The following is a 26,396-nucleotide window of genomic DNA, read 5'->3' as shown; positions in this document are numbered from 1 at the left end:
CTTAGGATGCATAAACACTACTTCTGTTTATTTTCAACTTCATGTTTAGAATTCTTGGCTCAGGAGCCTGCCTTCTGTCCCATCCTCTGGCTCCTCCTGAATTTGCCCTTTATCCTACTTTTGGTCTTTGGGTCTAATAACTCTCTCATGGTTTCATGATCCATTGGCCCCAATAGCTCATGAGAATTCCCTGCTGCAGGCCCCAGGGATTCCCAACAACTCTGTCTAAGGTGGAGGTAGTGAGATGTGGGGTGATTTGGGTGATTTTATGGAATTGGGTAAGCTGAAAATCGTGAGCAAGATAATACTTTGTAAAATTTAGAAAAATGTCTCGTGATGATAACAAAGATTGGGAGGGGCATATTAAATAAGAGCTGTGAACTTTGAAAGAATAGAAGTTGATACGTTTTAGAGGCAGGGACTGGGGGAATGGGGGAGAAGCCTACAAACAGCTAGTGAGAGCAAGAAGATTAAAGCATTGGTTGAAGATTTACCCAAAGAATGATAAACTCTAATAAAGCTGAGTTTTGATGAAGTGGAAGCAATAGCTGGACCATTTTGGGAAATATGGAGACTATGGAACAAGAATTTCATAGGACAATATGGACTATAGATTAGTTTGTGTTATAGTATCAATATAAAATGTCCTGAATTCACCAACTCTTGGTGGTTTTATAAGAGAATATCTTTGTCCTTGGAAAGTACACCTTGAAGATTATGAGGTAAAGTACTGATCATTGATATATATATGTATAAAGAAGTACCTAGTCAAATTCCAGCCAATGGAAGTAAACTGGGCAATTAGTTGAAATAGTTTAGATAATTTAAATATTATAAAATATTAAATTTCATTCCTATAAGGTAGAGTAAGGTGAAAATTTTTAAATTATAATTCAGAATTTCCTTTGCCTGAGTCCAAAAGTAAAATGAATTTTATAAGAGACACTGAAGTATTTAGAATCATCTTTGGCTTGAAGATTGAAGCGATTTTATTATAGAGAATGGACTATAAAATATATTATTAATGTGTACTTCAAACTATATTAGTATTAGTGCTAATATTAGTACTAATTACTAAGATACTTAATCTTACACTTGGTATTAGTACACACTCCTTTCAATTTTTCATGCTGCTGAAGCCTTGCAAGGAATTACAAGTAGAATATAAAAAATAATTTTTTAACCTGAAAAAATTTTTATCATCTCACAGCTGAGCTCAATCCGTTTGAAAAAGCATTACAATAATTTACCCCTCGATCTGAATAGGTTATATAAACCAGGTAAATATAGTGTAGGGATAAATGACTTTAGTTAACCACAAATTGATCTGTAAGTCAAAAGATTTATATAATGTGTCATTGGCATACTTTTTAAAAACCACATAAAGTAATTTAATGTTTTTATATATATTCTCAAGAAAGGAATATATTTCCCCACTGTGCTCTGATTGTCCTTTATCTAACAAATAATACTCTATCAGTTAATTTATAATGTTAATCTTAAATAAACTTTATTGATAAATATTACATCAATAAATCAACCTTACTGATAAAATTTACATCATTTAAAGTGTCAATTGTACAGTTTTTGACAGATGTATAGACCTGCGAAACTAACACTACAAACAACATACAGAACACTTTCATCCCAGCAAAAGTTTGTACTTCTTTGCTGACAAGGTTAAAACATAAAACAATGGGGGCTTCCCTCGTGGCGCAGTGGTTGAGAATCTGCCTGCTAATGCAGGGGACACGGGTTCGAGCCCTGGTCTGGGAAGATCCCACATGCCGCGGAGCAACTAGGCCCATGAGCCACAACTACTGAGCCTGTGCGTCTGGAGCCTGTGCTCCGCAACAAGAGAGGCCGCGACAGTGAGGGGCCCGCGCACCGTGATGAAGAGTGGCCCCCGCTTGCCGCAAGTAGAGAAAGCCCTCGCACAGAAACGAAGACCCAACATAGCCAAAAATAAATAAATAAATAAATAAAAATTTAAAACCATTATTCCTCTTTAAAAACAAAACAAAACAAAACATAAAACAATGAATGATTCTGCGTTACAGACAACTGATGAGTAACTGATATATCTAACATATAGGGTTTTGGATGACCTTTAAAAATACATCTTTCATACTATAAATTATATCTTAAAATGTCCGCATAAACTAACAGGACTGTACATGCTATAAAGCAAAAGTTTTCCACCAATCATGTCATTTTAACTCATATTCTACTTTTTAAAGTGTTTTCACAACACAGTAGATGAATACAGCATATAAAGAGCAGGAGCATTTTCCCTACCTCATCAGCAAGGAAGCAAAACCTCAGCAAAGTTAAATTATGAAGCCAAGGCAGTTAGGACAAGAACAAGTTGCTTGCTTCCCTGTTCCAGATTTGGCTTCCAGGGCAGAACTGGAAATTCACAAATGGAAACTGCAACTGCAAACACCATTTCAAGTGCTTCTGCCTAATTAGCATGCAGCCCAGAACTGTCCCCTGGCAAGATATTGGGGAAACACAGTTGTAAAAGGAGAAGCTCTCTCCGTTGCTGAAAAAGTGCCAACCAATCTGATTCAGGCACTTGGTAAGACATTCAAGTTGGGGCTTTGGTGTTAAAACTCAAAGTTTCCTTGTGCTCAGAAATAAAGTGAATTTTGAAAAGGGCACTGAAGTGCTTAGGGAAGTCTTTGGCACTGAGGACAGAAAATAATCCTACTGGGGAGAATCTAACATCCTCATCTCTAGAGTGGGACTGATGATAGGAAAAGTAATGACATACTACTGGTATGAAAGAATTGTCTTCAGCTACATGGGAATTATTATTGAGTCATCACTTAAGAATTAACAATAGTACTAATTAACAAGGGTTTTAGGTTTTAAATCATACTTTGGTATAATTGTCTTTCTTTATGTTTTTCTCTATTCCATATAGGACAATGTTTAAGAGAAGAGGCTCTGTAGTCCGAATTGGGTTCACACTTGGTCTCCGTGCTTACTAGCTCTCTGACTTTGAGATGAGACTTTGCCTGAGTTTTAGTTAGTTCCTCATCTTTAAAATGGGCTTAGTAGTGCTTTCCTCATAGGACTTTTATAAGTTTTCAGTGAGATAATACATATAAAGTGCTTGGTACAGGGCCCAAACGAGAGTAATCACTTAATAAATATTTGGGGTTTTTTCCCTAATTTTATCCTATCATATATATAGGTTTGATTTTCAAGTGGCAGAGTCAACTATAGATACCTTTTTGGTCTTTGAAGTGTAATTACAGGAAAACCAAATGCTGAATTAACTAAAATTCACTTTGAGTTTTAATTTATTTTTTTACTTAGAATAAAATTCTTTACAATATAGGGTGTTTCTCTGCTGCTCTAATCAAGTGCACGCCTTCAACATGACTTCAGGATTAAAAGATATAATGAAAAAAATGTATTCCTACTATCCTGGGGCATTTGGGTTTTGACATGAATAGCACTATGATTTTTTTTTTTTAGGTGGGAGAAAGGAAATTCATACATGCCAAGAGTTGGAGAGGAAAATAGGAAGAGCCCCTAGAACTCTAGTGTGTTAGATTAAAAAACATTACTTAGAGGAACAGAGTGGGAAACCGGTGAATATTTTGGCTTTTATAAAAAGGGAGTGTGCCTCATAAACAGGACAGTTGGAATGTATGGAAAAGTTCCAGTTAAAACAAGACACAAAGCACATGACTAATATTGCTTTTCCAAGTTAGACAAATGCAGCTTTAACCAGAATTTGCCTCAGAGGGGCCTCTGGAGCCCTCCTTGAATCTTGAGATTTTGATCCTTTTTCAAGTTCCAAGTCTGAAGTAGGAAAGCAATATTGAGAGATGCTGTGTTTTTGCCCCTCACCTTTCTTCCTGAGTTTCCCTCGCTTTGTCACAAATTCCCACCAGGTGAGTGAATGTCAGAAGACAAACTGATATGCACAGGTAAAGGAGCAAATGCAAAACTTGATTTGAGCCTCTTCAGGAACTATCTTGTTGAATACCTGCTTGGCCCACCAAAAGAAAATTCACTGTTAGGAAATAATATGAACTGCAAAGTCATTTTCAAATGCAAATGACAAGTACTCTTTATACTCTTTGGTCTCCTTCCCATTTCAAAGAAGATATAATCTAAAAAACAATCACACAAATTTCAGCCAGATTTGTGCATTTTACCTATCTTTCAAACCTGATGGTTTGTCCTTAATGTGAAGAGATTCCTTCATCAATAATAACTCATGGGGGCTTCCCTGGTGGCACAGTGGTTAAGAATCCGCCTGCCAATGCAGGGGACATGGGTTCGATCCCTGGTCCGGGAAGATCCCACATGCCGCGGAGCAACTAAGCGCGTGTGCCATAACCACTGAGCCTGCGCTCTAGAGCCCAGGAGCCGCAACTACTGAGCCCATGTGCCACAACTGCCGCGCCCGAGTGCCACAACTACTGAAGCCTGCACGCCTAGAGCCCCTTCTCTGCAACAAGAGAACCCACTGCAATGAGAAGCCTGTGCACCACAACGAAGAGTAGCCCCCGCTCGCCGCAACTGGAGAGAGCCTGCGCGCAGCAAAGAAGACCCAATGCAGCCAAAAATAAATAAAATAAAAATAAATAAATTGTTTAAAAAAAGAAATAATAGCTGGGAACTTCTCAATCTGAAGAGAGAATTGGATATGCAAATACATAAAGCTTATAGATCACACTATAAAAAAATAATAATAACTCATGGTGTTTTATTTCTCCTTGTACATTTTCAATCACCTGAGCATGGATTGCCTTGTGTATTGTTTTTATTTCTTATTCTACACACCAAACTACTGTGCATTTAGGGTGACCTGAGGCCTCAGCTTGCCTGAGGAGTTTCAGTTTACACCCGTTTCACCAGTGTAATTAATAGTTCCCCCTTTCAAGTTAAAATTGTTCTGGTGTAGAGCATAAATTACACAATCACCGAAGATGGCCTGCAATCAGAACTTTTTCAAAGCAAAGTTGGTTAAAATGTGTGTAAATGAGTCACAATAAAAGTTTCTGATATGACCCCTCCAGACTAGCCTTCTTGATGTGGCCCATTTCAACACAAATGAGTGTCATCAGTGGCTTCACAGTGGTTCTTCTTGTAAATTCCATCATGAACTAGAGTTCTGATTTATGCCATCCCAGCGTACTTTAAATACTGACTCATGTTGGGATTGCCCCAAACAGGGCAGGGCAGACTAATGGAATGTGAAGCATTGCCCTGACATTTCTTAACCTGCCCAGTGTTGAAAGTGGCTTTATTTTCCCCATTTGTGCTCCAAAAATCTTTATGCTAGCATAAAACCCTATTGTACTCACATGATTTTCTGCTATATAACAAGGGAGGTTGAAATTTGTCCCTGAAACGAGGATTACATGTAATAAAAATCTAATAAACCTGGTTAATAAGAAGAAAAGGTACTAATGCTATTTCCTAACATTGGCATTAGAAGGAAGTTCCTCTCAGTAAGAAGTCACTCAACCTCATACGGGCATAAAACATTTGCTGAAATGGAATCTGATTTAGATCTGAACAATAAGAAAAAAAAAAAGTGAATTTGGTAGTTTTGCATCTGATAATGGTACCATTCAAAAGTGCTATTTCAATTCAGTATCATTCCATCACATATTCAGAGTTCTTTAGAAAGAAACTAGCCTTGCTTTAAAATAAATCAGCAGAACTGTACAATATCAGAAGACCAAATGTAAGGAAAAGAAATTTGTCACTATAGGTATATTTGTTTTTTTTCACATTTGGAAACATCAAGATGAGGTCATCCAGATGTGAAACATTAAGTAAACATAGTTATATTTCCTTTTGCAACAAATAGGTTTTGGAAAGAAAGATTATTTAAAAATGCATATTCAGGAGCTAGGAAGACCTGAGAAATTAAATTGACAAATCAAACTCAACTTAGAATATCAATTATTCATCCCACATTAATTGAGTGTGTACCAGGTGCTAGGCTCAGACACTGAGGAAAGAAAGAAAATATATGTAAGCACCTGTTTTCTAGGAACTGACAGTCTAGTAGTCTTACTTTTCCAAAGAATAGCAAAACATGAAAAAACACAATCTCTTTAGGGTGGATGATCTGTTTCATATAAAGTAATGTTATGCTTAACATTTCTAAAAAAGCAGTTATATTAATTCTGCTCAAGTCTTTCTCTTATTAATTTTTTTCATTTTTTCACTGAGATATAGTTGACATACAATATTGTAAGTTACTGGTGTACAACACAGTGATTTACAATTTTTAAAGGTTATATTCCTTTTATAGTTATTGTAAAATATTGGTATATTCCCTGTGTTGTACAATATATCTTTCTAGTTTTTTTTTTTATACATAATAGTTTGTAACTCTTAATCCTCTACCTATATCTTGCCCCTCACCCCTTCTCTCTCCCCACTGGTAACTAATAGCTTGTTCTCTATATCTGTGAGTCTGTTTCCTTTTTGTTATATTCACTAGTTTGTTTTATTTTATATATTCCACATATAAGTGATATCATACAGTATTTGTCTTTCTCTGACTTATTTCACTTAGTATAATACCCTCCAAGTCCATCCATGTTGTTGCAAATGGCAAAATTTCATTCTTTTTCATGGATGAGTAATATTCCATTGTGTGTGTGTGTGTGTATACCACATCTTCTATATCCATTCATCTGTTGACGGACACTTATGTTCCTTCCATATCTTGGCAACTGTAAATAATGCTGCTATGAACATCTCATTAATTTATCTTTTGAATCTCAGATGAAAAACTGTCTGAGGCATTGTGTTCATCGGCTAGTAAGAGGGCCTTTAAAAACAGTGACTTAAGTAAGATTGGGGTGAATTTTCCTCCTAATGTCAGAAACAGTTCTGAGAGACCACCCAGAAAGGGGGCAGCAACTCCACAGTGATGAGCGGCCTGGGCTTCTTTACTTTTGCCATCTTTACTATTGGCTTCCATGAAAAAGGTTACCTCAAGTATGAAGATTGCTGCTGCTGTTTGAGTCATCACATCCATGTTCCAGGCAGGAAGAAGCAGGACAAGCATAAGACAAAAGGGGCCTTCCAGCTGAATCAGCCCTCTTTCTGAAGAACTTTGACAGAAGCCCCATTCAGCAATTTCTGCCTCCTCATCCCAGTCATCAGAACTAGTCATATGACCATGTAAGTTAGGCTAGAAAGTGTGATGTTCCAGTTCTTCTCAATGCCATCTTCAGCAAAACTAGGATACTCTTAGTAAAGAACAGGCAGGCAAATAGCAATCTCTGCCTGCTACTCTAATTATTTATCACTCTCTGGGGTACATCATTTTAGTAGATGTTGCTGGCACCCCATCTGGAATCCTTTTATAGGCTGACACACCATCCCCAGCTACTGTGAATTCTGGCTGTTAATGGCTCACAAACGCCACCTTCTCAGAATTGGCTTCCACCAAAGCAAACTACATGGCTCAAAGATATCTGGGACTTTAACCTACCCTGCCCCCCACCCTATGCCCTCCAGGCTGCCTGCAGCCAATGACTGACTGGTATGAGGGTATAAATGTTAGACCACCCTTGCCTCAAGGTGGGACAACTCCATGGTGTCAATTGGGTATGACTTCTGGGTTGGATCAGGCTGAGATCAGACTTGGACTGCACCAACATCTTTGCTGAGCACCTTGTCCTGACCTTCTCATCTCACTTCCCTTCTCAAAAATCACTTGCCAAGAATCTCTCTCAGGTTCTTCCTCTGAGGATCTAAGACAATTGTTTTTTCTTAGAATCCCCTCACCCTTTTTCCTGAGCCACTATATAAGAATTGAACATTATCATACCACCACCTTTTCCTCCAAATACATCTTTAGACTATCAAACCTAATCACTGGAAATACTAACAGGGAGACAAGAAAGAAAGGAAGCCAAGGTGTTTTTCACTAAACATAAATGTAGGTGTATGTTTCTTCAAGTGCAAGTAGAGGCAAAATTATTTAGACAAAATGGTTTTCTCCATAAAGGTACTCATTTTCATTTACATGGGCTGAATGCTTATTTGCTACAAGTTCAAAAGAAATTAAGCAGTATGTTAGAGGTAGAGGAGAAAAAATTGCCAATCTAGGCTGGATGCCGCTGCTGGAGAATAGTATTTTCTGAATTATAGTTTAGTAACAAACTACAAATATTAAAGTGAATTTTTTCAACTAATTCTATATGAGCATACTTGAAATATGCATTTGTTGCATAAAAATTATTTTAGTAGTTGAAGTTTTGCCACATATGTATTATTATAATTATTTTAATTATATCTGCTTCTCTATTTCAAAAGTAAAATTATGTTTCATGTATTCTGAATGCTAATTAAAAGAGGAAATGAAGAACACATAAATGAACAATTCAATTTTGTATTATTTATGTGAACTCCAAGGAAAAAACTAGAAGAAAAAAGAGAAATACCAATAGTTGTATTATTTACTTGCTCTCCCTGTTCTGAGATACTGCCTCAGGCACTAACTTCCTTGTAATACATTTCTAAGCTCTTCCAAGCTTCCCTACTCAGATCCATCTTTTCCAAAGAGCTTCCCACGCTTCCACCTTTTCTCCCTTGCCCCTTTACTTAATCCCTATTGAAATTTAACTGTGACTTCGGTTCTGTTTCCTGTGCCTGATTTTCAAAGAAGGAGCCCTAAACCACCTCCTCCCTCCCTATATTTTTGTAGGGGCCTTTACGAAACAGTTCCTCAGTCAAAACTTGGAATAACTAGATAATTACAAGTGATTAAAACACGAATCTATTTCTTTGTTTTAACTTTTATATCAAATGATAACACATTAAGTGTCATGTACGCAAGAACTTTCAGTAATCAGGTAATGTATTTTGAAGATATCTGTAACATTTACATGACTATGATATACACCTAGAACAAGGAAACCCTGAAGTTATACTCCAAACTTTATTCTACATGTGCTCAATTTGCCTGGTTTTGACTGTTATCAAAGTAGAATACATATCCATTATAACAGTGTTTATTTTGTTGTTTTTTTTAAAGGAAGCAGTTTTATATAATTATCCAAGTTTAATTTAATTTGTATAGTAAATGCAATTAGGAAGAGGATGCTGTCTGGAAAAAATGCAATTCTGCATTTTTTACAAATCATTCTGTCTAGGAGTAACAGGAGGATCTAGAATGATTGATTCTAAATACCACGGACGATAATCTTTATCAGTTTTCAGTTCATTCTTCCAGATAACTATGGACATCCTTTAAATATTGTTGAAATTTTGTGGTGTAGACTTTAGACCAGAAAAACATTAGAAATGTTTCCTAGAACTTTCACTTGATCTGATCACGTGACTTATGGAAAGATCCCAAGCTAAACGTTGAAATTTCTACTGTCTTTAGGTTATTTTTTTCCTGGTCCATTTTCTTCTTCCTTTCACTTCTGTAGATTAAACATCCTCAAAATAATATTAATAAACATATCATCTAAACAGGATCATTTTTCCTGTAGTTAAATAGACTCTGAGAAATGTCAGCCTTGGAACCTGGGAAGTATTAACAGAACCAAAGTCTCTGTGTCCCTTGGTCATCATCCTTAGGTGTCTTAAGTTTGAGAACGGAGGTTGGCACTAGAACTTTTAAAAGAAAACAGAAAGCAAAATTCAGAGAGAACAGGGCTTCCCTGGTGGCGCAGTGGTTAAGAATCCGCCTTGCAATGCAGGGGACACGGGTTCGAGCCCTGGTAGGGGAAGTTCCCACATGCCGCGGAGCAACTAAGCCCATGCACCACAACTACTGAGGCTGCGCTCTAGAGCCCACGTGACACAACTACTGAGCCCATGTTCCACAACTACTGAAGCCCACGTGCTTAGAGCCCGTGCTCCGCAGCAAGAGAAACAGCTGCAATAAGAAGCCAGCGCACTGCAACGAAGAGTAGCCCCCGCTCGGCGCAACTAAAGAAAGGCCACGCGCAGCAATGAAGACCCAACACAGCCGAAAATTAATTAATTAATTAATTAATTTAAAAACGATTCAGAGAGAACAGATGTTTGCTTATAAATTCATTATTTACTACATGTGCTATAGAAGTAGGAGCCTGACTTGAACTTGAACCAGGTTAACTTAAGACAGAGTCAGACAACCATTAGAAACAAAGACCAAAGTCATAGAATCTGCAGCCTCCCTTCTAGGAGGCAGTCTTAACTGCCAGAGCAAAAGTCCTACCTATTCAGTGAAAGGCTTGGTCAACTCTGATCTGAAATAGACTTAATTCCATCTTCCAGCTGGGTCAAGCTTAAGAGTTGGTAAAGGTCAAGTTAGGTCTGCAAATGTGCTTGACTTCTAGACCTAAACTGATTTGCTTTCTGAGAACAAAACTAAAAAGGTCACTCCTCTTCTGAATACTTTAGGAATAAGCAGGTTTTACAGTTTTGGAGGATAAGTCAGAAGGAAGATTTTTAGGTTATGGAGTCTTCATAGTTGGTGACCACACTGTAGTAAAGAGAGCCCAAACATGAGTTATTTTTTTAGTCCTTGGAATTCTAGGCCAGTGAAGAAAATTCTAGGCCAGTGCAGTGCATCTAGATCAGGGAAGATGTTTTGGATAGTGTATTTTAAAAGCTGATGTAAAGCCAAGGACAAAGGATGAAGGGGACAAAAGAGAAGGATAATAGAACAATGAGATGTTAGGGAAGAATGCTTTTAGCTTAACTCATTGGTGTCTGGGGAAATACAGGGAAGAGTGCTCACTACCACCCCAGTTATTTCAGTTTTCAAAATACATTTTGGTCTAGAATTGCACATACTTCCCAATATTCCAATGCACCTCTCTGCTATGTTTACTCCTCTGTATTCCTCTCTCTCTCTTCACTGCCAACGCCCATCCCATGCCACCTCCAGGTCAGAACCATTTTAACCCTGTCTTCAAGAACGTTGGGACAAGTTGAGAGAGAAGAAAAAGAGAAACCAATTAGATGGGGATAGCTAGAGATTTTGTAGACTCTATCCCCTTTCAAACTTCGATATGCATGTGTGATTGGGCACACACACAGTCTTCTTTCATGCCTATTACATTTTTTAAAAAGAGATGAACCCAAATGAGAAGAAACGAAATGAGAGGGCAAAGAGACATACTAGGTATCACTGCCTCTGGGGAGCCGTCCATAAACATGCCCTCTTCTCTGACCCCTGCCCTTCCCTCTAAGTACAGTGAGAAGATCCTCACCATATTCCCATAGTGCATTGGTGATATTTTGTTATGCTTATCACCCTGTATTTTATTGTTTGCTTGTACAGTTTTCGCCTCACCTGGACTGTGAACTACTTAAAGCCAGGATGTCTATGTTATTTACTGTGTGCGTGTAAGTGAGATGGGTGGAATGCTGTGATTTCCCATGTCCTTGGGACATTTCATTGTAAAGGATGGAGTATGGGAAGCATGTGATTGTTCCACTAAAACCTCATGATAAAATAAATTATGACTCACTCTTTATTATATTTTATGTGTTTAAGTCTGTAATATGAGCCTCTTTTTAATGATCTAAGTAGATAGTGGCTAGAAGGATAAAGGTAAATAGTATCCAGGCACAACTATGTTATTAACACATAATAGACAAGTGTGGGTAGCTATGGAAAAGCGAATTGGTCATAATCTTAAAGTGGTCCAGTCAGAGAAATTAAATTAGGTTAACTAAAACAACTCATTCATTTTAACCACTTTACCTCTAAAATACTGAATCAATGCCATTTTGTCTGGTTCTGATATCCTTCATGCCAAAATAATCAATATTAATGCAGTCAGAATTACCAAGTGAACTACTGTGTATGTCCATCAAGAATGTTTCTCAGAAACTTCATTCACTATGACTTAATATGGATTTACATGTTGAGATTGAGGTCTCTATATGATTATTTTTACAGAAAAATTCTAGATCCAAAAACACCTCATTGGTTCAGATAATATGAACTACAGTGAAACTTTAGCACACTAAAAAATTTGGAGGATCCTCTGCCATTGCAACAGAATTTCAAACCAAACCCCAAAACCTAATTATAGTCATATTTTTATCACCTTCTTTTCCCTAATTTTATAAAACCAGATGATAGCTATGCAGAAAATACGGTACATATTAATTGCAGTGATCAGGTTAACAATTCCCAAAGAAATTATATATTTTTTGATGTCATGTACTTAAAACTATGGGTCAGCTTATTTCAGTTTTCAAAATACATTTTGGTCTAGAATTTCACATACTTCCCAATATCAGAGTAAACCGTAATGCCTCATTTTATCCTCCATTACAGAAGACAATAGATGTGCATCTTCGAATGCAGTGTCCTGCACCAAGTGCCTTGCGCTGGGTCCGGAATGTGGATGGTGTGCTCAAGAGGTGTGCCTTTTTCTTTCTTTCCTTTTTTGCTCTTTTCTCTTTTCCTTAAAGTTGACCTTCTTTCTAGCATGATTTCACTGACCTAATATTCTGTGCCTTGAAGATGCATCAGGAAAAAGAAAGATACTGCTGAGCATCAGGAAAATTTTCTTTGGTTTCATGCTTGGAAACAGCATATCTGGCTGAATATAAGTATAACCTTTTTATTAGGAAAATTATGGTAATTTTGAAATGAAGTGCAAACCATTTTATGTTTTCCATCTGTTCTATAGAGAGAATTGGCAAACACGGATAGTAACGTTTGATAGGTCAGTAGGCTTTGTGTGAAATTCTTGCTGCAGCTTGGGGCATTAGGTTATATATCCAAGTTGGATCGTTGTCTTGTGCTTGCTTATTAAAGAAAAGCAAGCTAATTTATTGTTCCATCTCATTTGTTTTTATTTGAAATACTTGGAGATAAGTGATTTGCTCCATTTCATAACACTGTACATCAGTTCACTGGCTACTTATGCAAAATGGGATGCTTTTCTTTGACATGTGACCCTATTCATGCAATATTGTGTACATTAAATTCTGTTACATGGAGAATAACCAGAAAATGTTTATTCTTCAAAATTTGTGTTTTTATAGTCAAATAAAGAGAAACATATCCCAATAACAAACTTTTTAGTAAAACGATTATAATGTGTTCCTTCCTTCTTGGCTCTAAACTTGTATTGAGTTTTTTCTTTTGTTGGTAACCTTCAATCAAAACTACCTTATATAATAAGTTTCAATGAGGAAGCCAGCTGCTAATTTGGGGTTTCTTTTATGAGATTGCCTAGGTAACTTTACAATTATTTATGTAGTTCCTGAGAATTGAAACAAACAGACCTTTAATGGCCTTTTGCTTGACATGAAGAGAAATCTCTAGCTTTTGCAGGCTCTGATTTAGCTGAAAAAACTGTACCTACCATTATCTTTCCAATCTCTCCTGTTATTACTTGCCCTTTTATACATCCCCCAAGAGCAAACAGAAATATGAAAAGTAGCAAAGGATGATGGACATTACTTTCTTCTATGCAACAAGTCAGGAAAAAGGCAGGGGAGGGGATCGTGAAACAGTAGCCACGTCTTCTGAAAGTAAGCAGCCCTCCTACTGACAGCCCAGAGGCTTCCTGGATGTACTCTGGGCTTTATCGGTCAGAAAATCAGATGTCACTCAAAACTAGGCAGTGCTTTGCCAGAACCCATGGAGCCAGGCAATGTCATAGAGAGGACAATTCCAGAGTTTCCAGGACCAATCTCATTCCCTCCTATGATCCAAATGACCAGACAGAATTCACTCTTTTCTCTGAGCCTCCCTTTCCTCACCTCTATAACCTTGAGTTTGAAGTTTACTTCCAGTTTTTCCTCGTCAGGTATGTTTTACATTTGTTGATATGTTGATATTTCCTGACCCTCACCCAACACTCCGTTTTAGATCTTTACTGCATGACCAAGGAAGATCATTAGAGTTGTGAAGATTGTGCCAACTTAACTTCAGCTCCTGAGAACTTTAGTGACTATAGTTTAGAGGAATTTTCAAAAGATGGTTCAGAAACCCAGTTACCAGCTAAATGCAACATGCCAGCCATATAGAATGTCAGTTTCCAGAGAGCACCCTTCTCCATCTCACACCTCTACTGGCATGAAAAGTCTGGAGAGTCACAGTTATGGGAGTAGCAATGTCAGTCCTGCCACGGAGGAGGGATTTTGTGTATTCAGAGGAATGGGTGGTCCAATGGAAGGAGGTAAGCCAAGGAGGAAACGTAGGGTGGCTTCCAGAGGTGTCTGCTGTTGGTCCAATCCTCAGAAGGGGATCTCAGAAAACATCCAGAAATGACTTGGCTGTTCATATCCCGAAATATTCTTCTATGTGGTGCCAGGGTAGTCTAATTTATGTGTTGACAAAGCAGGCTCTGAAATGAGATCAACTTGGATTCAAATCCCAGTGCCATCAATTTCCAACTATGTAAACTTGGCCATGTTAACCTACCCACTCTGAACCTCAGTTTTCCCTAGCTCTGAAATGGAAATAATAACTGTAACTATGATACACTGTTGTGAAGTTTAAATGAAACTGTATGTGGGAGGCATTTGGCACACAGGCATTGCTTAAGTTACTATAAGTACTATGGTGAGACTCTAGAGCAATTCATTCAGACTTAGGAAACTAAGAAAATTGCCTGTGTTAAGAATACAACGTCAGGGGAAGCAACCCATGTTAGGACGCAGTCACTGGCCATATCATTAACAGAAGGAGCTGTCCACTCCCTACATGCTGACCTGACACCACTGAAAGGAAAAATGCAATGGTTAATTTTGAAAGACTGCCCACCAGTTAGTCACATATGCAACTGATGGTTTTATTTCTCAGCCAGCAAGAGTAGAGGGACAAGAAAGAAAGATGCATTTTTTTCTCTGTTCATGATTAGAAAAGATAAACATGAACAACTTAAGCCTGGTTTGTATAATTCTCAAAGCTGGTCAAAAGTAAAAGTTCACTAGAAAATTTACACAGAGTATAATCAATTTGTCTGCATTCTTGTGTAGCATGTCAATCTGCCATTCTATATACTTTGACTTCTCTTTCTCTCCATGCTACATAAAAGGAACTGGAAAATATTTAGGATAGACAAAATTGTATCAATATTACCTAGTTCAATGCCTCATATTCCTTTTAACATATGTGAAAGACTTGACATAACATATGTGAAAAAAAAAGACGACTTAACATATGTGAAAGTTTTGAAGACTTCACTTCCTCTTCTGCCCGATATGTCAGATACAGGTTGTAATTACATAGCCAGAAGTTTACAGGGCAGCCTTGGAGCATAACTAAACTAAAATATAATACAAAGGGCATTCACTGTCAAAAAGGAAGATGATAGAATTCTTTCATTTCTGTGCAGATTGCCATGCTTGGAGGTTAGAAAGACTCAGAAATGAGTAGGAGAAAAACCTCTTCCTATTTATATCTCCAGATTATTACATTAAATGGATGAAAGTAACAACTGATGAGAAGCCAACCAGGGTAACTTTCTAACCTGGGCTTTTCATTCTCAAATAGGTTTTAGACAGCTGGAGTATAAGTTTGCTTGAGTATTTCTTGTAGAAAAAGTGAAATATAAGAATTAGAAGACATTAAAATGACACAAAACACCAAAAGTTAAAAGGGTGTGGTTTCAAATTCTTTTCTTTTATACAGAGTGGAAAGTAGGCCACAGTGGGTAGGGGAAGCATTCCATTCTTTATTTTGATGCCACGATCTTTTCTTCCCTTTTCAAACCTAATTGTCAAATTGGCAATGTTTTTCTAACTTAGTTTTTACAGTAGAGTAAAAACAGCCATGCTGATTCAGACACTGCAAAACAAATGATATTTTTTTGCCTATTTCAGCAAAATGATTTGACATTTAAAGGTCAAATGGCATAGCTTGATGTATAGTTGCAGTGAATTAACCACCCTCCCCCTCTTTTTCATTCTGTATATACAAATCACAAAATTTCCGGCTGCAAAGAAAAATCAGAGTGATTTGTACTTTGTTTCCTTTCCTGATTTGAAGGCTTGCAGTTTTTACTTAAATTAATTAAATTAAAACGCATGTGGCCCTTGGTCTGTGGCCTTCATGGGAGGCATGAATGAGCATACATGTACCAAGCCTTATGCGCCCTCAGTATTTCCCAGGCTCTGGGACACCTGAGATCCCCCATCCAGCCCCTTATATCTAGCAGTATATACCACCTTTCTCTGAGGAGCTCCAAGTTGTTTAAAAACTAAATCTCACATTCAGAACCTCTAAGTTTTAACAACAGATAGGATAAACTTGGAAATGAGAAATTAAGGCTTTAAACATTTTAAACTTCAGGCTAAAATCTAGGTGTATGGTCAATAGCAAGGCAAATGGAATTCTTCTATTCCCATGAAGTCATTCACCAATGACACCTGGAGATCTTGATTGAAAAGAACATATTCTCTTTTGTCTTTTTTAAAACAAATTTATTTATTTATTTATTTATTTTTGGCTGCGTTGGGTCTTTGTTGCTGCGTGTGGGCTTTTCTCTAGTTGCGGGGAGCGGGGTCTACTCTTCGTTGCGGTGCGCTGCCTTCTCATTGCGGTGACTTCTCTTGTTGCGGAGCACGGGCTCTAGGCGCACGGGCTTCAGTAGTTGTGGCACGTAGGCTCAGTACTTGTGGCATGTGGGCTCTAGAGTGCAGGCTCGGTAGTCGTGGCACATGGGCTTAGTTGCTCCACAGCATGTGGGGTCTTCACCGACCAGGGCTCAAATCCGTGTCCCCTGCATTGGCAGGAGGATTCTCAACCACAGTGCCACCAGGGAAGCCCTCTCTTTTGTCTTTTAATTATATTTTTATTACAACTGTGCACCACACTCTAATTCAGGATCAGTACTGTAAAGGGTCACATAGTAAAATTTTTTGTGCCACATACTATGTCTGCTGTACATTCTTCTTCTCCTTTTTTATTGTTTTACAGCATTTAAAAAATATAACAAGTATTTTTTAGCACTCAAGCCATACAAAAACAAGCCATGAGCTGTGTTTGTCCCACTGTCTCTAGTTTTCCAACCCTTTTTCTAAATTGAGAGAAGAATTAAATTAAAATCTTTGTATGAATGTTTTTATATTGCCTACCACCATCCCATCTAATTCCTCACCAGTGCCAAGGATCTTGCTTAATGGCTGAATTCACTGATGGTCTGTTGACTCTGATAACAGGGACTCTATCTGTCGTGTTCCAGTCTGTATCCTCAGCACCTAACAAACTACTGTCCCTGAGTATGTATTCAGTCAACATTCTTTGATTGAATGAGTAACTGATCAGAAACTCAATTCTTTGAATCGGTTGAACAAGACGAGGAATGACTGAATGCCAGATCAAAATAGCCACATCCAGGAAGATCACTAAGCAAATATCCAGGCAATATGTAAGCAAATATCCCAAATAATTCAGGCCAACACTATATATAATAAACTATATTTCCATACTTTTCAGTACATTTCCTGTTCTTAGGAAAAAACCTAAATGGTTACATTCAAAAATAAAAACATCAAATCTTTCTCAGTCAAGATAAATTATATTTTAAGCTTGCTCTACTAATTCCAAGTTTACTGGATGGCTATTGGATTACCATCAACTAACCAGTGCTGAATGGTAATGAAAGTTCAAGATTCTGTTCAAAATCAGGAGAATTTGAGCTGCACTTTTATATCTCCCAGCCTCATTATGAGCATCTTCCTTGATTTACTGAATTACAGGCTGTTACGTGTATAAGAAGTCGGAGAATTTTTAGTCTAAGAAATATAGATTTCCAATTCATTCTTTTATGAATTTTCAGGACCTAATGAGGCATGTGATTTCTAAGGACTTGCTCTGACATTCCAAACATAATAGTATATAGTAAACATGCCAGTTGGGTTCTTTGAGAACTGAAGCTTACATGTGGAACCACACTGAATGGTCTATTTTGGCTAAATTTTCTTTTGGAGCAGTATTTCCAAAGTAAAATATTTGGAAAGAATTAAGTTGGTATAATTTTACAGTGATCAGTTAACAGTATTTAAAGTACTTAGTTTAAATCTCCTTTTTAATATTCATTTTCTTCTTTCAAAATAAGATTTAGAAATTAAAGCTTTATTTAAGACAAATTTGCCAGTATTCTTATTGGAAACATGCAGCTATTCTTAATAGTTGTATAATTTGTACAATATCGGAAGATGGCGTCTTTGCAGTGTTTGTTATGTGGTTTTCTTTGGTTATAACTGAGATGATATGCACTAAAAACATCAGTGATTTTCCCTCTTTTAAACAGGATTTCATTTCAGGTGGATCAAAGAATGAACGTTGTGATATTGTTTCCAATTTAATAAACAAAGGCTGCTCAATTGATTTGATAGAATACCCATCTGTGCATGTAACACCAAGTGAAAATGAAATCAATACCCAGGTGACACCAGGAGAAGTGCTGATTCAGCTACGTCAAGGTATGGTTGTTTTCAAATAAATCAATGATGATTCTTAATTTGAAATTATATCTAGCTTTATTTGCTCATATTTAACATTTTATGGCAGGCAGTATTGCTGCAGTAGAAATAAGAGTGGGCTCAGAATCAAGAAATCAGAATTCTAGTCTTTCTTATGCCTATAGCTAGCTGTGTGGCCTCGGACACTCTCTGTAAACCTGACCACACTATATTATAATTATGTGTTTCCAAACTTGATCACATTGTACTATAATTGTGTTCCTATGCCACTGCCAGCTCTGGAAGAAAGAGAACATGTTTTATTCCACTCTGTTTCTCCAATGCCTAACAGAGTGCTGGCATGTAGTAAGCACTCCATAAGTGTTTGCTGAATTTGTTAGTTGATTAATTAGTAAGAGATGTGAATTAAGCTAAGTCTTAGAGCCTTTGTGATAAGCTTTTAAACAGAAAACTATAATTCATAATTATCATAATTAACTTGAGATGCTTTGGCCCCAAGAGTAACGTACACTTTTCCTCCAATACTTCTCTTATACTTATCCTTCCACACCACTGTATTGCACATGTAGCAGGCCACTGGAAATTATTCATTTTCTCCAGTGCCAGAGAATCCCAATGAACTAACTACATAAGGCAAGATAAGTTCAGGTACAAAGATATGCATCACTCAACTAGATACATTTAGTTTTAAGTGGTATGCGATTGCCTTCAAGCCATCATTATTTCATTTTGGGTGGTCTTGTCCTGTCATTAAACTTTTGAATATCCATTATCGACATATGACTTCCCAATTCCAAAGCTGAGCTATTTTTCCCAGACTCTTGGATTACCAAAATAACGAAATCCATTTCTTTCTTGGCCCTAGGCATATTCCCAGCTTCCAATTAAAACTGTGCACTTCACCATATCCAACAATTATACAGCCCAGTATGGACATAAATGAGTGACAGCTGGAAAGGGATACACAAAAATTAAAGTAACTAGGTTGGTAAGATTATGACACTTGCCATCTTCTATTGCTGCCATACCAAATACCATACACTAAGTGGCTTAAACAACAGAAATTTATTTTCTCAAAGTTCTAGAACCTAGGAAATCTAAGATCAAGGTGCTGGCAGATTCGGTTTCTGGAGAGGGAGAGAGAATGACAGACAGACAGAAAAGGAGCTCTCTGTTGTCTCTGCATATAAGGGCACTGAATCCACCATGAGGACCCCACCCTCAGGACCTCATCTATATTTAGTCATCTCCCAAAGGCTCCATCTCCAAACACCATCACATTGTGAGTTAGGGCTTCAACACAGAAATTTGGCTGGGGGGTGGAGGGCAGGGAGGGGACAAAATTCAATCCATAATCCTTGATATATAAAATAACATTTTCAAAGGCCATGAAATATTTTTAGAAATTAATTATATTTTATACAAGAAAACTGAACTCCAAAAAGTGAAACTGTTTTTATAGGCCAACATCTCTGAACACCTCGCAATAAAATTTAAAATCAATACAAGAGGATAAACAAATATTAAATAATAGAGAAACAAAGAAAAGCTTTTCCTAAATAAATTCTATCTCCAAGAATAAATCAAAACTCTAGTCATAGACTATTTAATAATAACAATAATAACAACACACATCATAACATAATGGGATGTGTTCAAAGTTGCTCTCAGGATAATTCAAAACTTTAAATGCTTTTATTATTAAAGAAGAATGAAGCATCCAGATAAAGGTATAGGAACAACAAAAACAAAATAACCATAAGGAAAACAAGAGGAAGAAATTCATAAGTTAAGAAAAAAAACAAAACGAAATGCAAAATAGAAATAAAAAAGTAAAATGAACGTATAAATCCAAAATCTGGTTATTTGTAAAGCCCAATGAAATAGACAAATTGTTGGCAAAGCTAATTAAGAAAAAAGGACAAAAAGCAAATGACCTGATTATACAGACCATAACCAGAGAAACAAATATTGGGTAAAAAAAAAACTTTAAGAAAATATTAAAAATGGTAAAATGTATTAAATGTGGTAATATATATAAATTGTGATAATAAAGATAATTTTCTAGGAAAATATACATGACTAAAATTGACTCAAGAAGAGGGAAACCCCTAAGAAACCTAATAAAGATATAAGAAGTTAAGAAAATTATAAAAGAAACTCCCCCTAAAAACATTAGGTCTAAATGTTTTCATGGGAAGAAATGATTTCATGTTCCCCTAAACATTTAAGGAACACATTATCCCTATGCTACATAAACTCTTCCATGGTTTTAGAGAAGGCATAGAAGCTACTCAATTTTTACAAGCTTAACATAACTCTAGTATCAAATCCCTAATAACATTTTAAGAAATCAAATTAAACTGCATGTGATAATAAAAGCAATGTCACCATACAAGTAGATTTAACCTAGGGTAGTTGATTGTCTTAAAATTAATGTATTTTTATCATCTTAGTTTGCCAAAAGAAGAAAAATATATATTGTTATCTCAATAGATGCCAAAAATCATACAATAAAAATTTAGTATCCATTCCTGCCCAAACCAAAATTGAAGACTACTTCTTTAATATGTATTAAAATCCTTTTGAAAGTTTTACATAAAAGCAATCAGACAAGAAAACCGAATACGAGTTATCAACATTTTGAAAAGATAAAGCAAAATTATCATTATATGTCTACCTGGAAATCCAGGCAAATCAATGAAAACTAACTATTAAAATTAAAAATAAAAGGCCATGGCAGGAAATTTTTTAAATATTCAAAAATCAATGAATTTCCTATATAGTATTAAATATAACTTAAAAAGGGATCATTTCAAAGCAGCAACCTAAAATGTAAACTGCCTAGTGATTAACTTTCTAAAAAATATGTAGAGTCTATTGTGCTACGTAAAACACAGTATGAATAGATGCAGAAGAATTTTATGTTCCTGAATAGGAAAACAATATTATAAAAATAACAGTTTTCTATAAATATATTCTAGTAATGTAACAAAATCTAAGTGAATCAATAAGTGTAAGACAGTCCCAATCAAATTTAAATGCAGTTTGTTTAAACAAATCTTCAGTGATACTCATTATACATGTATCTATCTATATCTATCTATCTATCTCTCCATATATATAACAACATATTTATTTAGGATACATTCCTAGGAATAGATTTACTAGGTCATGTATATTACCAGATTATTCACAAGAAAAATTCATGTCCAGTTAGGCTTTCAAGAGTCAACCTCGCCCATTCTCATTCTTTTTAATCTCTTCAATTTGTTAAGTGTAACTAGTCCATTAGCTGTTTTCTTTTGTCTTTTTCCTATTACTAGAAAGCTTGAACATTTTTCTTAAGCTTATTAACTATCTTTATCTCTCCATTTTGTGTGTGATTTGCCCCTCCATACAAATTTGCTTATTTTTCTCATTGAATATTAATTTTCAACAGCTAACAGATGAGGCTTATCATATATTATTTACCTCTAAAAAATATGACTAATAGCCTTTAAAAATGTCTGGCTCTTTTTTAAATACTTGAGATTTGAAAATTACAAGGAGCATTTTTTTATACTGGTATATGTTACTTTTAAATTTATACACTTAAATGAATTTAGTCTGTACTCTTCTGTAGACATAATGGTGGCTGAATCCTCCTGAGACTATAAATTAACAGTTCAAAAGTTGGGAAGTTATTTCAGTGCTGTAGATAAGCAATGGCAGTAATGGTAACAAGGCAGGAGAAAAATGGCCAGACTTGAGAGATAATCCGGAGGTTTCATCCCCAGGGATTGGTGATTGATGAGTATGGGAACACCTGAGCTCTGGCTCGAGCATCTAGGTGAGGTGGAAAGGCTGCTCTTTGTGGAGGGGGTGAGTCTGAGTTCAAACAGACATCTTGAGTTAACGTAGTGACTTATCCGTTAGAGGCTGGAGTTCTGAGGAGAGATAGGGTTGGAGATAGAGAAGCTGGAGATGTCAACATGAGGTAGTAAGTGAAGGTAGTATGAATGAGATCATGGGAGTAGGAGAATCAAAAGACAAATGCTTAATGTCTATGTCAATCATTACAGGGTTTGATTTTAGTCAATTCCCCAATCCTCATGAATTTCTGTGTGAAAATAGTGTAACTGTCTAACGTGTATGTTATCTTTCCAACATAGCTATGACAGAACTATATTTTTATAATCTGCATATATAGCAAATAATTATTAAAATAGATTTAATAAGTTCATCTAAAAGTGCATCGTGGCATCAAAGACATGCCAGCTTTGGCGCATAATATATAAAGCTGTATTTTACCAACTCCAGATATATAGGAACCTCATTCCTTACAATGTAAAAGTCCTTTGCACCCTAACACATATATAAGAGTTGAGGGTCTGGTATAATGAATACCTAAGTGTAAAATACATTTATTCCCTAATATTAATTTTGATTTATTAGATTTATTTATAGATAATCACTTTATTCTTACCTGATGAAAATTCATGACCTTCAATGTAGCATTTATTAAGGATTTTAAAAAGTTTTTATTTTTAAAAATAAAAATATTTCTATTACATCATATACTAAGTTTTTAAAGGAATGTTAGGGCTATATAAAATATGTATATAATTGAATATTTTAAATGAGATTTTAAAAAGATATTTTCTTTTACTTTTCACTTCTTAAACTATACTTTTTAAAATTTTTACCTATCAATTTTATGGCAAAATAATAACAGAAATAGGCTACTAATCCTAGTTTATGTCCCCTAAGAACAGTGAAATGAAATGAAATCTTTAGGAAGATAGGTGAGAGAAGATAATTCTCGATTTCTGTTTCAGAAGTAATATAATGTATATGACAAGGATTAGTATAATTTGTACTTCACTAATTGAAGAAAAGGTTTCAAACTTGATTCATTTTAATACTGTAAAGAAAAAAAGTTCTTTAGTGTAGCTTAATTTAAAATGTAAGATTTTTCAGGTATTCTTCTTGAATTCAAAACTTTTTTCAAAAAACCTAAAACTATACAGTCATGCATTTTTCCTCCTCAACACCTGGCACATATCCCCCATTTTATCCCACAAAGAAATCCAGAAATGTGCTGGTCTGTACCTTGCTGTTTCAAACTAGTCTTATTCTTGGGCCTTCTCCTTCCCCTGCTCAAGGATAATGAATAGAAATTGGCAGCTCTTTCTTCCTGCTACAGTTCTCCGTATTTTCTTATGGTTTTTCAGTTTCATCTTATGCAGAATATTTCTTAGTTATCTTTTCTTAATATCCAGTCATGTTTGTTGTAGCCAGCTCTTCAGAGATGCTCACGCCATTATTTGAGTGATTTAAAACTCATTCGAACAACTTTAGTTTTTTGGTCTATTCAAACCAATATTGGCAATAGCTCTAAGTAGGTCTCAACTTTCCTCCAAGTCCTCTTTCTTATTCTATGTCACAGACTCTTTTCTTGCCTTTAAAGTTAATCAAAGGAATAGGGTTTGAGCCTTTAGAATCTCAAATTATGAGAATGAAGCTTTCCTGGAGATAATGTAAGTGGTGGCATAAATATTTTGGGGCCAGATGATACTCTTTTCCTCTTATAGAGAGAAACTATTTAAGATCTCCCTAAACTATGGGAAAGAAGTTATAAATATTAGCTTCTTACTGTGGTATACATATGGGCCTTTTGAAATGCTGTATCAAAATATTCTTCAAATATAGTTTAAAGAACATTTATGAGTGGCTATGCATGTACCAAACCCAGAGGCTTCAGAGATGAATAAACAGTTCTTATCCTAATGTTGTTCTATCTAATGTTAGATAGAACAGTTCTATCTAATGTTGGACAGAACAGTTCTATCTATCATCTGTTCTAACATTAGAACAGATCTAATGTTAGAATCTAGTAATACTAATGGTAATAATTACTAATGTCTATATATTTACTGTGTACCAAATACTGTGGTAAATATTTTATATGGATCACTGCACTTAGTAGCTCTTACCCACTAAAAGAATCCACCCCCACATAGCTCCTCTCTCAGAGTAGCATTTAAGACATTGCTGCTGGAATTTATATCACAGTGGTGATGGCCGCAGATATTGTCTTATTTTTAGATGTGTTTCTTTCTCATTCGATATATTCAAAACCTCTTTAATGTCATCTTCCCTTTGAGCCCAGTGTTGGTGGCACCCCAGTAGGAACTGAATGGCGATTTTATCCAGGGACATGGTATCCATGTTCCCATGAAAAGATATTTCTACTGCCTCCAAGAGAAGGTTTCTCCATCATATATAATTATCCAATCCAAAGCCAACTTGAGAGCATAATGTGGGGAGTGTCTCAGGCTCATGGGCAAAATGTGGTCATCTAAGCTTGGCCCCTTCAGCTTCCTCCTTAACAAGCAGAGTGGGGTTTGAGGTCAGCCTATGTAGGGCTGCCCACCTTAAGCTTACTACTTAAAGCTAGAACCTTTTAGGACACTCAAGGGCCTTGCAGTTTAAAAGTAGCGATTATCATTCTCTCCAGCGATGAGTAAAAGGCCTGTGTACAGAAAGATTCTCCTTTCTCCTTTAGTGAAAACTTGTCTTACTGAGGTGTCAGCCCACGCTGAGGTCTTCAACTGACCCAGGTACATGTGCTAACGCCAGCATCTATGTAATCAAAATCAAGCTACAGCAGCCTGCATCCTCTAACCATGGCCATTTGGCAAGGCTTCCTAAAAGCCCTCTTCTTTGCTGAGGCCAGTGAGACTAGGATTCGCTTGCTAGGCTATGAGCAGCTGACATGTGCTGAAGGCCCCTGTGTGGCTAGCATTTTCCTGGAGCTCCCTGAATAGCTCAGGCCTCCAAGGCCTGTGCTTTTGTTGATGCTATGTAGACTCTGCCTGTTGGCTGAGATAACCAACCAATAATATAACAACTCACACAATACGCTGAATATCTGGTACATTTTTCGATGACTCTATAAAAATAGGCAGCCATTCATCTTTAGACAGAGCCACCATAAACTATAATGATCCATCAAGATGAAAATACCATGTGGCCAGTTTCTAATGCCTTCAGCCATGTGTCCAAGTCAACAGTTAAAAAACAACTACACAACTTTAAAAAAATTAAAAATTAAATGCCGACCCACACATTAAAATTCAAGCTCCTCCACATGAACCACACTCCCCAATATGCTCCATTTCTATTTCTCATCGATCCAGCCCTGTCTACCAGATTCTATCATTCTTCTGAATTAAACTTCTCTACCCAAATTGCAGGACACTTCCACATGGGCAGGATTTTTCACCAGATACTTGGAAAGCAGAGCCAAATATATGTTCACTGGAGGCAGCCCAGCTCCTAAAAAAAAGGAGTGAAAGAGTTGACTGGGCTGGGCTATGCAAGCCCAATTTCTCCTCCCAAACTCTTGGGCTGAAAATCCAAGAATGTTATAATAAAGAAGTTTCCTGCATTTAAAGGCAAATTAGGAATAAGTAAATAGCCCCTTTTTCCCATAATTAACATTACAAACCAAAAAACCTTACTATTTTTAATACATTCCATAATCTGGCTGAAGAACATTTGATTTGTGAAGTAAGTATAAAAATATTGCTATTTTTAAGCATATTAAGACTAAAAATATGATTTGATAAATTGTAAGATTCCTTTAATAAGTAGATCAGGCTACCAATTATGTATACAAATTGGTATTTATTAAAAAACTTTTTCCACTCAAAATAGTCCCCATGTACAAATAATTAATGACTTACAAGCATTTGCTTTATTATTTAAAAAAGTAAAATTCACAAACTTCCTGTATTTAAATTGATAACTTTTCATCATGTACTTTAAAAAGTTAAATACAGAAGTACTAACTCTGTAGGGTACCAGATCCTTGTATCACTTGATAATGGACAGAAAACTAAATAAAACTGTATTGCAAAGACAGTTGTCTTTTGGAGGCTCCAACAATTCTCCTTATGGTGACCCTCTCTACTCATCCAGTTTCTTTGCCCCTGTGATCCCTCTTC

At 36.2% G+C, this 26,396-nt stretch overlaps 1 protein-coding gene across 3 annotated transcripts in view; it reads left to right on the top strand.

Annotated features, from left to right (window-relative positions):
* The window catches only part of ITGB8 (integrin subunit beta 8), a 93,064-nt gene that overhangs the window by 21,598 nt on the left and 45,070 nt on the right, over positions 1-26,396 (top strand). The window contains exons 2-3 of one of the 3 annotated variants that reach the window (XM_061198510.1): positions 12,293-12,378; positions 18,231-18,402. In XM_061198510.1, the coding sequence (XP_061054493.1) occupies positions 12,293-12,378; positions 18,231-18,402 (258 nt within the window). Of the gene's footprint in view, positions 1-12,292; positions 12,379-18,230; positions 18,403-26,396 lie in introns of those variants that run through there. The other 2 variants (XM_061198511.1, XM_061198512.1) reach the window with 2 other exon arrangements.

The sequence above is a fragment of the Eubalaena glacialis genome, chromosome 8 (genome assembly GCF_028564815.1).
Source record: "Eubalaena glacialis isolate mEubGla1 chromosome 8, mEubGla1.1.hap2.+ XY, whole genome shotgun sequence".
Lineage (NCBI taxonomy): Eukaryota > Metazoa > Chordata > Mammalia > Artiodactyla > Balaenidae > Eubalaena > Eubalaena glacialis.
The sequence above is the reverse complement of the archived record's forward strand: the minus strand, read 5'-3'. Positions and strand labels throughout refer to the sequence as shown.